At 45.2% G+C, this 16,102-nt stretch overlaps 1 protein-coding gene across 1 annotated transcript in view; it reads left to right on the top strand.

The window, feature by feature from the left end:
* LOC134928353 (E3 ubiquitin-protein ligase RNF31-like) overlaps nucleotides 1-16,102 on the top strand; it is a 146,764-nt gene that overhangs the window by 55,003 nt on the left and 75,659 nt on the right. The window contains exons 8-12 of the mRNA XM_063923998.1: nucleotides 4,584-4,673; nucleotides 8,070-8,172; nucleotides 12,340-12,458; nucleotides 15,744-15,857; nucleotides 15,930-15,987. Of these exons, the coding sequence (XP_063780068.1) occupies nucleotides 4,584-4,673; nucleotides 8,070-8,172; nucleotides 12,340-12,458; nucleotides 15,744-15,857; nucleotides 15,930-15,987 (484 nt within the window). The remainder of the gene's footprint in view (nucleotides 1-4,583; nucleotides 4,674-8,069; nucleotides 8,173-12,339; nucleotides 12,459-15,743; nucleotides 15,858-15,929; nucleotides 15,988-16,102) is intronic.

Raw genomic sequence — 16,102 nt, forward strand, 5'->3', positions numbered from 1 at the left:
TAGTTCCCAGGAGCAGAAGTCCTCCCCTGCGTCCGGTAAGTCCACAGCATGACGCTGGGGCTGCTCAGGCGGAATCGGGAACGGTGGGGGCACGTCTCAGGTTTTTCAGCACACAGTGGGCTCTCTCACAAGTGGATCCCTGGGTCCTTCAAGTAGTATCTCAGGGGTACAGGCTAGAATTCGAGACGTCTCCCCCCCGCCGTTTCCTAAAATCTGCCTTGCCGGCAACTCCCTCTGCCAGGGAGGCAGTGTTGGTGGCTATTCAAAAACTGTATTCACAGAAAGTGATCGTCAAGGTACCCCTCCTTCAGCAAGGAAAGGGTTACTACTCCACAATGTTTGTGGTACCGAAACCGGACGGTTCGGTGAGACCCATCTTAAATTTAAAAACCTTGAACACTTATATCAAGAGGTTCAAGTTCAAGATGGAATCGCTCAGGGCGGTTATTGCGAGCCTGGAGGAGGGGGATTACATGGTATCCCTGGACATCAAGGATGCGTACCTGCATGTCCCCATTTACCCTCCGCACCAGGAGTACCTCAGATTTGTGGTACAGGACTGTCACTATCAGTTCCAGACGCTGCCGTTCGGGTTATCCACGGCACCGAGGGTCTTTACCAAGGTAATGGCCGAAATGATGATACTCCTTTGCAAGAAGGGAGTTTTAATTATCCCGTACTTGGACGATCTCCTGATAAAGGCGAGGTCCAAAGAACAGTTGATAGTGGGGGTGGCACTTTCTCAGGAAGTGCTACAACAGCACGGCTGGATTCTAAACATTCCAAAGTCACAGCTGGTCCCGACGACACGTCTTCTGTTCCTGGGAATGATTCTGGACACAGACCAGAAAAGAGTGTTTCTTCCACTGGAAAAAGCCGAGGAATTGTCATCTCTGGTCAGAGACATTCTAAAACCAGGAAAAGTGTCGGTACATCAATGCACACGAGTCCAGGGAAAAATGGTAGCTTCGTACGAAGCAATTCCATTCGGAAGGTTCCACGCAAGGACGTTCCAGTGGGACCTGTTGGACAAATGGTCCGGGTCCCATCTCCAGATGCAACAGCGGATAACCCTATCGGCCAGAACCAGGGTGTCGCTGCTGTGGTGGCTGCAGAGGGCTCATCTACTAGAGGGCCGCAGATTCGGAATACAGGACTGGGTCCTGGTGACCACGGATGCCAGCCTTCGGGGCATGGGAGCAGTCACAAAGGGAAGAAATTTCCAAGGACTGTGGTCAAATCAGGAGATTTCTCTTCACATAAATATCCTGGAGCTAAGGGCCATTTACAATGCCCTAAGCCAGGCAAGACCCCTGCTTCAAAACCAGCCGGTACTGATCCAGTCAGACAACATCACGGCGGTCGCCCATGTAAACAGACAGGGCGGCACGAGAAGCAGGATGGCGATGGCAGAAGCCACAAGGATTCTCAGATGGGCAGAGAATCATGTGTTAGCACTGACGGCAGTGTTCATTCCGGGAGTGGACAACTGGGAAGCAGACTTCCTCAGCAGGCACGACCTCCACCCGGGAGAATGGGGACTTCATCCAGAAGTCTTCCAAATGGTGGTCAACCGGTGGGAAAAACCACAGGTAGACATGATGGCGTCCCGCCTCAACAAGAAGTTGAAAAGATATTGCGCCCGGTCAAGAGACCCTCAGGCGATAGCGGTGGACGCTCTAGTGACACCATGGGTGTACCAGTCGGTTTATGTGTTTCCTCCTCTACCTCTCATACCCAAGGTACTGAGAATAATAAGAAGGCGAGGAGTGAAAACCATACTCGTGGTTCCGGATTGGCCAAGAAGAGCTTGGTACCCGGAACTTCAAGAGATGCTTACAGAGGACCCTTGGCCTCTGCCGCTCAGACAAGACCTGCTGCAGCAGGGACCCTGTCTGTTCCAAGACTTACCGCGGCTGCGTTTGACGGCATGGCGGTTGAACACCGGATCCTGAAGGAAAAAGGTATTCCGGAGGAAGTCATCCCTACCCTGATCAAAGCAAGCAGGGGTGACGTTGAGCCTCAAATTGGGGTCCATAAAGGTCCAGATTTCGGCTCTGTCGATTTTCTTCCAAAAAGAACTGGCTTCACTGCCCGAGGTTCAGACTTTTGTCAAAGGAGTACTGCATATTCAGCCTCCTTTTGTGCCCCCAGTGGCACCTTGGGATCTCAATGTGGTTTTGGCATTCCTGAAATCACATTGGTTCGAACCACTTAAGACTGTGAATTTAAAATATCTCACGTGGAAAGTGGTCATGCTGTTGGCCTTGGCGTCGGCCAGGCGGGTTTCAGAATTGGCGGCTTTGTCTTGTAAAAGCCCTTATCTGATTTTCCATATGGATAGGGCAGAATTGAGGACTCGTCCTCAGTTTCTCCCAAAGGTGGTCTCAGCTTTTCACTTGAACCAACCTATTGTGGTGCCTGCGGCTACTAGGGACTTGGAGGATTCCAAGTTGCTGGACGTAGTCAGGGCCCTAAAAATTTATATTTCCAGGACGGCTGGAGTCAGAAAGACTGACTCGCTGTTTATCCTGTATGCACCCACCAAGCTGGGTGCTCCTGCTTCTAAGCAGTCTATTGCGCGCTGGATTTGTAGCATATTCAGCTGGCGCATTCTGCGGTAGGCTTACCGTAGCCTAAATCTGTAAAAGCCCATTCCACATGGAAGGTGGGCTCATCCTGGGCGGCTGCCCGAGGGGTCTCGGCTTTACAACTTTGCCGAGCAGCTACTTGGTCGGGGGCAAACACGTTTGCAAAATTCTACAAATTTAATACCCTGGCTGAGGAGGACCTGGAATTCTCTCATTCGGTGCTGCAGAGTCATCCGCACTCTCCCGCCCGTTTGGGAGCTTTGGTATAATCCCCATGGTCCTTATGGAGTCCCCAGCATCCACTAGGACGTTAGAGAAAATAAGATTTTACTCACCGGTAAATCTATTTCTCGTAGTCCGTAGTGGATGCTGGGCGCCCATCCCAAGTGCGGATTGTCTGCAATACCTGTACATAGTTATTGTTACAAAAATCGGGTTTTGTTGTGAGCCATCTCTTCAGAGGCTCCATTTGTTATCATACTGTTAACCGGGGTTCCTATCACGTGTTATATGGTGTGATTGGTGTGGCTGGTATGAGTCTTACCCGGGATTCAAAAATCCTTCCTTATTGTGTCAGCTCTTCCGGGCACAGTTCCTAACTGAGGCTTGGAGGAGGGTCATAGGGGGAGGAGCCAGTGCACACCAGATAGTCCTAAATCTTTCTTAGATGTGCCCAGTCTCCTGCGGAGCCGTCTATTCCCCATGGTCCTTACGGAGTCCCCAGCATCCACTACGGACTACGAGAAATAGATTTACCGGTGAGTAAAATCTTATTTTTTTATTTACTACTAAAACTGTCAAGTCACTTTGATATGCTACCTCTCTGCTGTCTGCTACTCCTATGATTTTTGGTGTGGGTGTGGGCACTGGCGTCACAAGGTGGGTGCGGGGGGTGCGTCCTGCACCCAGGTGTCACCCGCCGAGGGGTGACACCAAAGTACCAGCTCCTGTTCAGTGACAGGAGTTGGGTTCTGCACTGTAACATTATGTGCAGCAACCCGGCTTCTGTCACTGTGTAGGAGAAGGCAACAGAGACACGCTAGTCTCCAGGGGCAGCCTGCACTTCCCGGACCCCCAGAGTGACGAAAATGCGGGTCGGGCGCAAAGCCACACCCCCTCCCAGGAAACCATGCCCCCTCCAGAGGGTCACTTTCGTAGTCATGCCCCCTCCCACTAAGCCACGCCCCTTTCTCTGCCACAGCCACACCGGTGGGTGTAAAGGAGGTGAGTGACGCCTCTGGGTGTGGGTGCGGGTGGGGGGATACTAATTACCTAGGCTCTGGGAAGGCATCCATGTGGCTCTTTACTACATCTTGAAGGCTTGAGTGCTTGTGAGTGGGGCCTCACTCCTTCTGGGACAGATTTATTAAGCCATACCTCCCAACATGACCCTCTCCAGGAGGGAGAGAATGCTCTGCTTCTGGACTTTCCTCTTAATTTGTGATTGTAGGCACCTGTGTTGAACAGGGTAATGGATAAGAAAGGTGTTTCACCACAGGTGATCGCAATCATCCATTAAGAGGGAAGTCCAGGAGCAGAGCATTCTGTCCCTCCTGGCGAGGGTCATGTTGGGAGGTATGATTAAGCTCGGTGAAGTGATAAAGTGATAAAGTGGAACACAAACACAGCCTGTGACATGCGTACCTCCCAACATGACCCTCTGCAGAGAAAATTCAGGAGCAGAGCATTTTGTCCCTCCTGGAGAGGGTCATGTTGGGAGGTATGGACATGGCAGTTAATTGCTGATCATTGGCTGGTACTTTATCACTGTGCAATTTATCACTTCACCAGGTTTAATAAATCTGCCCCTCTGTCCCTAGCAGCCACTGAGAGCTATGAGTAGGGCGTGGTCTCCCACTGCTCTACTGAGCAGACTGACATAGCCTGGCTACTATTTAAATAATGCTCAATTTTAACACTTCCAAGGACGTTGCAAGGAGTATTTTAAAATGTCAATGTTTATGTCCTGTAAATGTAATGTCATTCTTGTAGTGCTCATTTGGCATTGTGCATGAAGTAGACACATTAAAAATGGATTGTCCAGCCTGCAATAAAAGCACCTGTTTCAGCTGCAAAGAGCAAGTAAGTGCTGATGTTATATGAGCCAGGGCTATAATACTGTCAATTTTCCCTAATGTCCATTTATATGTGCATTCTTCCCAACATGACCCTCTCCAGGGGGGACACAATGCTCTGCTTCTGGACTTTTCTCTTAATGTATTGTGATACCCCACGGGTATCTGGTATGCATAATCTGCAGTCACTGTGTATAGTACATCACACTTACTTTACCCCGGCTAGTCATGTGTTCAGGCACAGTTACCAGAGGGTCCCCTGAAGAATCAGGTCTTTAACTACAAGTACATTGTGGGTGTGGACTACAGGTGTCGGTGCAGCGCATAAAGAATTGGGCGCCAGGCCATCTCAGAAAAACAGCATAAAGTTTATTTCAACATCAAACGGATATTTCAGGGATAACTTGTGAACACTCCTCCAGCACAAAGCATATCAGTTACAGTGGATCCCATATCAGGGCACCTCCTCCAGCGCATCGCTTAGTCGCAGCGGCATATATATAGCGAACATCAGTACATACCAGGGCATTCTGTGACCAGTAGTGCTACACATCAGGTTACCGTCTCTCTCTCTCTCTTACTGAGCGAGGATTCTTTTCCTTGGGGGGCTTCTAATCACGCCACGTGGCTTTCCGACCACTTCACCCAGATACCTCTCGAGATACTTTTCCATGGGGGCTCTTACTCACGCCGCGTGGCTTCCAACCACTTCACCCAGATACTTCTTGAGACTCACACCTTGAGCACACTTTTCTCCTGGCATCACCCTTTCACTGGATTCTGCATACTGCTGCTCTCACACTGCGATGTCTCCCTCTGTCAAATGCTTTGCTGTGGCTGGCATCACTCCCCACCTAAACATGGGGGGAGCCCTCACTGGGGCTACATCTTTCTGGTTAATCCACCACACTTCAGCTAGCTAAAACATGTGCTTCTCCTCACTGTCTGTCTGCTCTCTGCTCTGCTGCTGCTGCTCTCATTCTGTTGTAGCTGAGTTGTGTCTGACTGCAGGACAACCTTTTTATAACTTTGCATTCCCAGGGTCACATTCTAAATCTGGGATTTCCCGCTCTGTCTTTCCCGCTCTCAGTTTCCCGCTCTGAGTCTGCAAATGAGTGAGTCATGCCCTTTGCATTTTGCAGACTAATCTGTATAGCTATGAGCTGTGCTGTTAACTCCTTCTGTGCTGCAAGCTGTAGGCTGCTGGCACAGTGCTTATGCAACTCCAGCAAACATTTTACTTTTATTAAAGTCATGCTGGCACCTGTAGTGCCACAGTTGATTTGGGCTGCAGTTTCAGGGTATCACAGTATGATTGCCGGCACCTGTGTTGAACAGGTTAATGGATGAGAAAGGTGTTTCAGCACAGGTGATGGCAATCATACATTAAGAGGGACGTCCAGGAGCAGAGCATTCTGTCCCTCCTGTAGAGGGTCATGTTGGGAGGTATTTATGTGTGGTGTCTAGCATGGTTGTAAATAGTACATATTTATTTTATACAGGTTGAGTATCCTATATCCAAATATTCCGAAATACGGAATATTCCGAAATACGGACTTTTTTGAGTGAGAGTGAGATAGTGAAACCTTTGTTTTTTGATGGCTTAATGTACACAAACTTTGTTTAATACACAAAGTTCTTAATAATATTGTATTAAATGACCTTCAGGCTGTGTGTATATAAGGTGTATATGAAACAAATGAATTGTGTGAATGTAGACACACTTTGTTTAATGCACAATGTTATAAAAAATATTGGCTAAAATTACCTTCAGGCTGTGTGTATAAGGTGTATATGTAACATAAATGCATTCTGTGCTTAGATTTAGGTCCCATCACCATGATATCTCATTATGGTATGCAATTATTCCAAAATACGGAAAAATCCCATATCCAAAATACCTCTGGTCCCAAGCATTTTGGATAAGGGATACTCAACCTGTATATGTATTTCTATGTATATTATTTGTATAACTCTACATATATTAATTTCATGGTCAAACTTACTTTCACTTTCTCACATTAATGAATAAGGGTTATGAACACAGAAATACCCTCACCTTATGAGAATGTCATTATCAGCAAATTAATGTGTAGAAGGATTAATGCACCTTCTATAGACCCATAATAATTTTCAATGTTTTCATTATTTAATTTCATTAACCAAACTACACCAATGTACATCGGGAGGCTTTTGATATGATGGCTGTCGGGATCCCGGCACTCACTATACCGACACCGGAATCCCAACAGCCGGCCTACCGACAACTATTCTCCCTCTTGGATTGTCCACGACACCCCTAGAAGGAGACTAAATAACGTGGCACCATACCCACAGCGTGGCGATGTTTGCAGCGGGGCTCTTTTGCGCTCACTCCGCTGCCTGCATGCCGGTGGTCGGGATCCCGGCACCGGTATGCAGGGCGCCTTGATCCCAAGTGCCAACATAACATACTACACCCACGTACATCACTTTCGATTATCTCAAATATCTCCCATCCCGACCTCTTCGCTCTTCACAAGATCCACACTCATTACTCGCTCCCACTCACGATTGCAGGACTTTCTCCAGGCTGCACCCACTCTGTGGAATGCCCTACCACGCACAATATGACTCTCCACTAGTCTCCAAACCTTCAGGCGTTCCCTGAAAACTCACCTCTTCAGGCAAGCTTATCAAATTCCAGAACCGCCCACATAACTTTCATAAACCTTCCTATCAAATTGCATCCACTCTGTACAGTCCACACATATCCTCACATGTCTTCTCATTGTTCACTTTTCCTTCCTCCCGACCCCGGTTCATCATTGCTGTGTGACCATATCATACAGCCCACTAAGAACCTTTGCAATCTGGCAGACAACTATGCAATAGATAGCACCTATCTTTGTGTACACATGCCTATTTCCCTATAGATTATAAACTTGCGAGCAGGGCCTTCCTACCTCTATGACTGTTTTGTTATTACCCAGTTTTGTCATATCATTGTTATTTCCAATTGTAAAGCGCAACGGAATTTGCTGCGCTATATAAGAAATTGTTAATAAATAAAATAAATAATAAATCATTTATCTATATAGATTATACATGTCATCATTAATCCCTGTTGAAATTCAATTATTTTTACTTGTATGTTTAAAAATGTTTCTACTGCCATCTAGTGACTAAAGTTATTAATTACTTTTATAGTAATTCCATATTGTATGATGTTGGAATGAGGTGCTGCTTGGCTATAGTAATATACAGTAGTAGAACACCGATGTCTGAGGATGCTTCTTAGAATAGAGAGAAGTTTTAATACTGCTTGCATCACTTATTATCTGCCTAGTAAATAAATTGTTAAATATTAACATTGCAAATTGTATGCCAAAACTTATTGAGTGTTTCATTATCTGTTACACAGTGGGAGGACGCACATGAAAATCTAAGGTGTGAAGAGTTTAGACTGTTAAAGCTGCAGCACCAACCACAGGAACTGGACACCTATCTTTTGGAGCATGGGATTGGTAGTACTATTACAGTTATTCATTTTTGCATCAATGGGTGGTAGGATAAATACAAATAAGTTGTTTAAAAATCATACAATGTGATTTCCTAGTTTTTATTTCCAGATTCTGTCTCTCACAGTTGAAGTGTACCTATGATGGAAATTACAGACCTCTCTCATCTTTTTAAGTGGGTCAACTTGCACAATCGGTGGCTGTCCAAATACTTTTTTGCTCCAATGTATATGTGTGTGTATATATATATATATATATATATATATATATATTTTCTAAACCAATTTTATATAATTGTTGACCGCGCCTGTGTATATAAAAAAGCAGCTCTGTGAATATTAGTTAATAATGAGTATCGGTAAACAAAGCGTTATAATTATATAAATTACAATACCATAAGAATAGTTTGAAGAACAAGGGGGGAAGGAAGAGAAAAAAGGAAAGAGAAGAAAACAGGAAGTATCAGTATTTTATTTTACTTTTACTTCCTTTTTTCTCCTATTTCCTTCCTTCTCTTCCTTCCCCCTTTGTTCTTAAAACTATTCTTATGGCATTGTAATTTATTTAATGAAATAGCTTTGTTTACCGATACGCCTTTTTTTCAAAACCGTTGTGATATATTTTACTGATTAGACATAACTTCTGTGAAACATTCTACTTTGGAAATTCTACTTTAAAAAACTTTTAACTTTTGTAATGTCAGCTGAAAGTGGTGATGGCCTAGCAGTTGAGTTTACATGCAGTGACAAGCAGATGTAGAGGACCTTCTTGAAGACCGTTGAGCTGCTTTCTAGTCACGGACTGCAGTGGCGAATAGCCTTTGTCTTGCTACTTACCAGCTCCATTGCGCCTGCTCAGTGGATGTGGCAGGCACAGTGGACTGGTACGTGCATACAAACACCAGTGCATGCACACAAGCCTGGCTTCAAGGAACTGCGTCAGCTGTAGCTCCTTAGGAGCTGGGTAAGGCTTAGGGCAAGACAGGGGAGTGGCTTCCCACTGGAAACACTCTCTCTGTTAACTGCATTCTGGAATAGCAGTGCCAGGGAGAGAAATCATCCCCATGGGACTTCCTGTTCTGTGTGATTAGCAGACACTGCCAGTGTAGCCAGTCCATATGAACTGCAACTTGCTCACTGGAGGTAGCAGATGTTACTGGGCATACTTGCCTACTCTCCCGGAATGTGCAGGAGGCTCCTGACAATTGGGTGACTCTCCTGGCCCCCCGGAAGAGCAGGCAAGTCTCACGGTTTTTAGGTCCCCCCCCTGCCCGGCCGCCCACTTAGTGAGTAAAGTGGGCGGTCCGGGCAGTCGATGACGTGATTCTTGCTGAATCGTGTCATCATAGCAACGCCCCCTGCTGTATAATGCCGGTAATTGCGGCATTACAGTGCAGGGGCCGTGGCTTAAATGATGTGCCATGATAACCCCCGCTCCACCCCGGCCCCACCGACTATTCACGTCACAGCCCTGCCCCGCTCCCTTGCTGAGCCGACCTGGCTGCTCTCTCCGGGAGAGAGCAGCCGGGATATTGGCATGTATGTACTGGGGGTGCTGATTTCGAGTGGGGTCAAATGTAAAATGTGCAGAGACATAGAATTGGGAGGGGCGTGTCCAAACTCTAATCTAAATTGCAGTGTAACAATAAAGCTGTCCAGCATTTGTGGACTACATGGAAATATATCCATTACCCTGCATGCAAAAAAATAATAAGTGTATTTGCACCCCTCACAGTGCAAAATACTTGCAAGTTTTTGATTTGCTCCCAACTCCTAATTAGCCCCAAACACAGTATTTTTAACAAAGTACAGCAGAAGCAAATGTACAAGCTTAATGCTAAGGATGGAATTTCCGCCACAATGCTAATAGTAAAATATGTTACATTAGCAATCATTTCAGAGCAGACAGGAGCAAAATTTTCAAAACTATTTATGCAGCTGTGAAATTATCAACGTTTCACCGGCTGAATTAAGCCATAAATATTGTCTGTCCTAACACAGCTATACCACACAGCAGAATGCACGAACACCACTATACCACACAGCAGAATGCACTAACACCGCTATACCACACACCAGAATGCACTAACACAGCTATACCACACACCAGAATGCACTAACACTGCTATACCACACAGCAGAATGCACTAACACTGCTATACCACACAGCAGAATGCACTAACACCGCTATACCACACACCAGAATGCACTAACACCGATACACCACACAGTAGAATGCACTAACACCGATGCACCACACAGTAGAATGCACTAACACCGCTATGCCACACAGTAGAATGCACTAACACCGCTATGCCACACAGTAGAATGCACTAACACTGCTATACCACACAGCAGAATGCACTAACACTGCTATACCACACAGCAGAATGCACTAACACCGCTATACCACACACCAGAATGCACTAACACCGATACACCACACAGTAGAATGCACTAACACCGATGCACCACACAGTAGAATGCACTAACACCGCTATGCCACACAGTAGAATGCACTAACACCACTATACCACACAGCAGAATGCACTAACACTGCTAAGCTACACAGCAGAATGCACTAACACTTCTATGCTACACAGCAGAATGCACTAACACTGCTATGCTACACAATAAAATGTACTAACACCGCTATACCACACATTCGAATGTACTAACACTGCTATACCACACAATAGAATGCACTAACACCGCTTTACCACACAATAGAATGCGCCAACACCGCTATACCACACAATAGAATGCACTAACACCGCTATACCACACAATAGAATGCACTTTCACCGCTATACCACACACCAGAATGCACTAACACCGCTATGCTACACAGCAGAATGCACTAGCACCGTTACACCATACACAAGAATGCACTAACACCGCTACGCCACACCGCAGAATGCACTAACACCGCTATACCACACAGCAGAATGCACTAACACTGATACAACACAGTAGAATGCACTAACACTGATGCACCACACAGTTGAATGCACTAACACCGCTGTGCCACACACCAGAATGCACTAACACCACTATACCACACAGCAGAATGCACTAACACTGCTAAGCTACACAGCAGAATGCACTAACACTTCTATGCTACACAGCAGAATGCACTAACACTGCTATGCTACACAATAAAATGTACTAACACCACTATACCACACAATAGAATGCACTAACACCGCTATACCACACAATAGAATGCACTAACACCGCTATACCACACAATAGAATGCGCTAACACCGCTATACCACACAATAGAATGCACTAACACCGCTATACCACACAATAGAATGCACTAACACCGCTATACCACACAATAGAATGCACTAACACCGCTATACCACACACCAGAATGCACTAACATCGCTATGCTACACAGCAGAATGCACTAGCACCGTTACACCATACACCAGAATGCACTAACACCGCTATACCACACAGCAGAATGCACTAACACCGCTATACCACACAGCAGAATGCACTAACACCGCTATACCACACAGCAGAATGCACTAACACCGCTATACCACACACCAGAATGCACTAACACCGATACACCACATAGTAGAATGCACTAACACCGCTATGTCACACACCAGAATGCACTAACACCACTATACCACACAGCAGAATGCACTAACACTGCTATGCTACACAGCAGAATGCACTAACACTTCTATGCTACACAGCAGAATGCACTAACACTGCTATGCTACACAATAAAATGTACTAACACCGCTATACCACACAATAGAATGTACTAACACCGCTATACCACACAATAGAATGCACTAACACCGCTATACCACACAATAGAATGCGCTAACACCGCTATACCACACAATAGAATGCACTAACACAGCTATACCACACAATAGAATGCACTAACACCGCTATACCACACAATAGAATGCACTAACACCGCTATACCACACACCAGAATGCACTAACACTGCTATGCTACACAGCAGAAAGCACTAGCACCGTTACACCATACACCAGAATGCACTAACACAGCTACGCCACACCGCAGAATGCACTAACACCAAAAACTGGTAATGATATCATTAATGTTATTTATATATATATATATATATATATATATATATATATATATATATTTTTTTTTTTGGTATGATTGTCTAGATTGCCCATCTTGTACATTTCGATTTGACTTGTGGAAAGGTGGATGTCTACACTTCAAGTGCACGCAGTGTCAGTATGAATTCTGTGGTGGCTGCGGACAACCGTTTCACCAGGGATCTGTAAGTGTAGTGTTTTATTCTCTTTGCTGTATCATCCAACAAGTTCTACCACTACTACTGAAACCAAAACAGATCTTGGAAGGAATGTAATAGGATGCAAGTTAAGTTGCGAGAACAAACTCACATTATCTTGCTGCGAGTATGATGCAAGCTTGTTCTGTAACTCACATTATGTGATAGCCTGCGAGTTGGAGAGCTTGAGGCTATTACAAATGCTTGTCCATTTGTGTTTATTTGTGGGTAAACTTTTACCTAGTAATGACAGTTTCATTACATGGTGCTAGTTTGACTGAAGCATGCACAGTTTAGCGAGATCCGTACAGCCTTCTGGCTCACTGGTACCTATAGTCCCACTATGGAGACGAGGACTGAATTCACCAGCAATAAGGTGATTATACAGTAGGTGACTGTGAGTGCATGAATGTATTAAAGTTATACTGTCACAGTGTGTGTGTCTTGTGTTATACACACTGAAGCATGCACTGATTTGTGCATGCTTCAGTCAGACCCGCCTATTTGAAGCATTTTTTTTAAAAGTAAGTCTTTATGAGGTAACAATGCGCATCATATTATATTTACGTGTTCTAAAAAAGTGTGAGTTTAGCACTAAACTTGCAAATTTTTAGAACTCACTCCATATTACATTTAGCCCCTTATTTAAAGAACTGATTAATAGCAACTGGTTCAGATAAATAAGAATAGGCAAGCACTGACTACGGGTGTAGTATTGTATGCCGGCGGCGCCGGGATCCCGACCGCCAGCATACCGACAGTGTGGCAAACGCAAATGAGCCCCTTGTGGGCTCACTGCGGTCACCACGCTGCGGGCACGGTGCCACGCAACGCGCTCCATGCTATTTATTCTCCCTCCAGGGGGGTCGTGGACCCCCAAGAGGGAGAAAAATTCCGGTATGCCGGCTGTCGGTATTCCAGCGCCGGTATACTGTGCGCCGGGATCCCGACAGCCGGCAAACTGACCACCCCTGACTACAAGTGTTACTACAGACAGCAGACATGCTGCATTTTACCCCCATTATGCTGGAGGATTTCCGGTATAATACTATGACAAATGTAACACCCAAGTTATCCAGCAGAACCAGTTTGGAAGTTAAATTTATACATTCTGCTTAAGCCGACCCAGAGAGATTTTAGGGCAGAGGCAAAGTGTATTGTGGTAGGAGTGAGGAATGTGTCAGAACCAGAGTACCAGGAAGCATTTGAGGATGGTGGTAACGGAAGGTTCATCAGGCTAGTTACAGACATGTTTGTGGAGATAATTGAGATTCAACAAGGGTATCTGGGAAAAGCTTCATCAGAAAATCGGTTGGTATCAGAGCCAGGTGAGGTTCAGGTAGAAGGCCAGGAGAGAGTTTGCTGTTGACTCCATAGGAAGCATTGAGCAGGATAATAGATGATGAAATGGGTTATGCTTGTTAGGTCCTGTGCTGGTAATGTCCCTGACTTGCCCTGCTGTGAGAGCCTTGTATGCTGTAATAATTTAATATCAAAATGTTGTCCAGGTAGGCTGCGATTACTGCACATATCAGAGAAATAACGGTTCCAGCAGTATTTCTAAAAATGTTTTTTTTTTTAACCATAACTCTAAAGTAGGCATACCAGCAAGCAGATACTGTAACAGTCCAACTGTAGCAATCACCCAACATGGCCGCTTCATCAGCATAATGGTAGCTTAGAACTCCACTAGTGTTGCCCAGCCAGATCTGTGTCCATCTCCTCATACGCTGGGGGCGGGCCAGCACAGGGCAAGACCGCCCAGCATGTGACAGGCCGCCTCCCAATGCATCCAAAATTACATTGCGGAAACAGGCAAACTGCGCTGTGTAACGGAATAACGGCCAACTCTGAATTAGCCCCAATGTGTTTCCAACATTTCCAGAGAGGCTATATACATACAAACCAGTTACATTGGCCAGCATGGCTTAGTGTGGGCAATACAGTTGGAGCTAATGGATAGTGTTACTGGCTCACAGCACTGAGGTCTTGGGTTTAATTCCCACTGTAGGCCTAATTGTGAGGAGTTGTGTTATGTGCTTGCTTGGGTTTGTTCCAGTAATACCACAATCCAAAATTATACAGTAAAGTTGACTGACTCCCAACAAAAAGGAACCCTAGTATGTGTGTGTACATGTACAGGTGGTCGGGAACAGCGACTGCAAGCTCCACTGAGGCGGGGGCAGATGTGTGTGGTATAGGACATCTACATTTATTAGGTCCACAGTCATTCGGTCAACCCCATATGGTCGACAGACACAAGGTCAACAGGTACAAAAGGTCAACAGGGTGAAAAGGTCAATATGACAATGGTCAACGCACTTTTTTTTTGCATTTTTGCGATTAGTTTGGACAGTTTTGTCATCTGGGACCACCATTTCTACAAACGCGTCCCCTCGCAGGCTCACGAGGTTGGTAAAGGTTATGATTTGTGACATGGATAGTGAAGGAAGGAACAAGTCCAAAGACATAAAAAAATACCAAAACATGTGTCGACCATATGTGTGTCAACCATATGAACCTGTTGATCCTTTTTTAGAGTTGACCTTTCATATGGTCGACATTTTGTACATGTCAACCATATGGGGTTGGCCTAATGACTGTCGACCTAATAACTGTTGCCCTATAGTCTAGATCCCATGTGACTGGGCAAACATTCTCTGTAAAGCACATATCCTATCTTTCTTCTTACTTCACCTTTTATAATATGCGCAAAATCAACCTGGGTTTGTCTTTTAAATTACTGCCACTTTAAACCTATGGGCTAAATCATCAGAAATGCACCAGTTCCTGCAACTCGCAGGCTACTAGTGTACATAAGGGCCGTAGTATATGACGTGACTGATATTATATAGACATGCACATGAACCAATTATAAATACCATGAGGTATAGAATAACGAAGCGGCGGCTTGCTCTTGGTGAGACTGATCTCAAAATTGACAGTGATACTTAATAATAAGTGGCAGTACACTCCAAGCAGGGGCGGCTCCGGAGGTGAGGCTGCAGCTTAGTTCAAAATTTAAATATAGGAGCCACACCAACTGCCAGTGAGTCAGTTTGAAATGGCAGTTGGTGGCAGTTGGTGTGGTTCCTTTATTTGAAATTTGAACTGACCTGCAGCCCCTCCTCTGGAGCCGCCACTGACACCAAGTATTCATTTAATATCAGTGCCACTTTACATTTTGAGGTCAAACTTGCCAAGAAGCTTAGTAAATACACCCCCATATGTCAGTTCAACAAATTATCTGTTCTTGTCATTGTGATTTCCCAGGGGTGTAACTTCTCAGATGAATGTCATGCGAAGGGATTAAACGCTCATCACACTCGTGACTGTTTCTATTACTTGAGGGACTGGGACATAGAAAGACTTCAGCAGCTGCTGCAGGTAACTATATCCTCGGTAATACCTCCTTGAGAGCAAAGCAGGAAATATCTTAATGTTATTTGTTACTTACAGGAAAGTGGAATAAAGTACAAGAGTGATCTCAACAGAGAGCCGCCAGGCCCACTGGAAGGTTAGTGCGTCAGTCACATTTATTCTACAATGTTGCGCAAAAGTTTTAGGAATGCTGCAAAGTAAGTATGCTTTCAAAAATAGAAGCATTAATAGCTTATTTTTATCAATTAAGA

Source organism: Pseudophryne corroboree, chromosome 5 (genome assembly GCF_028390025.1).
Source record: "Pseudophryne corroboree isolate aPseCor3 chromosome 5, aPseCor3.hap2, whole genome shotgun sequence".
Lineage (NCBI taxonomy): Eukaryota > Metazoa > Chordata > Amphibia > Anura > Myobatrachidae > Pseudophryne > Pseudophryne corroboree.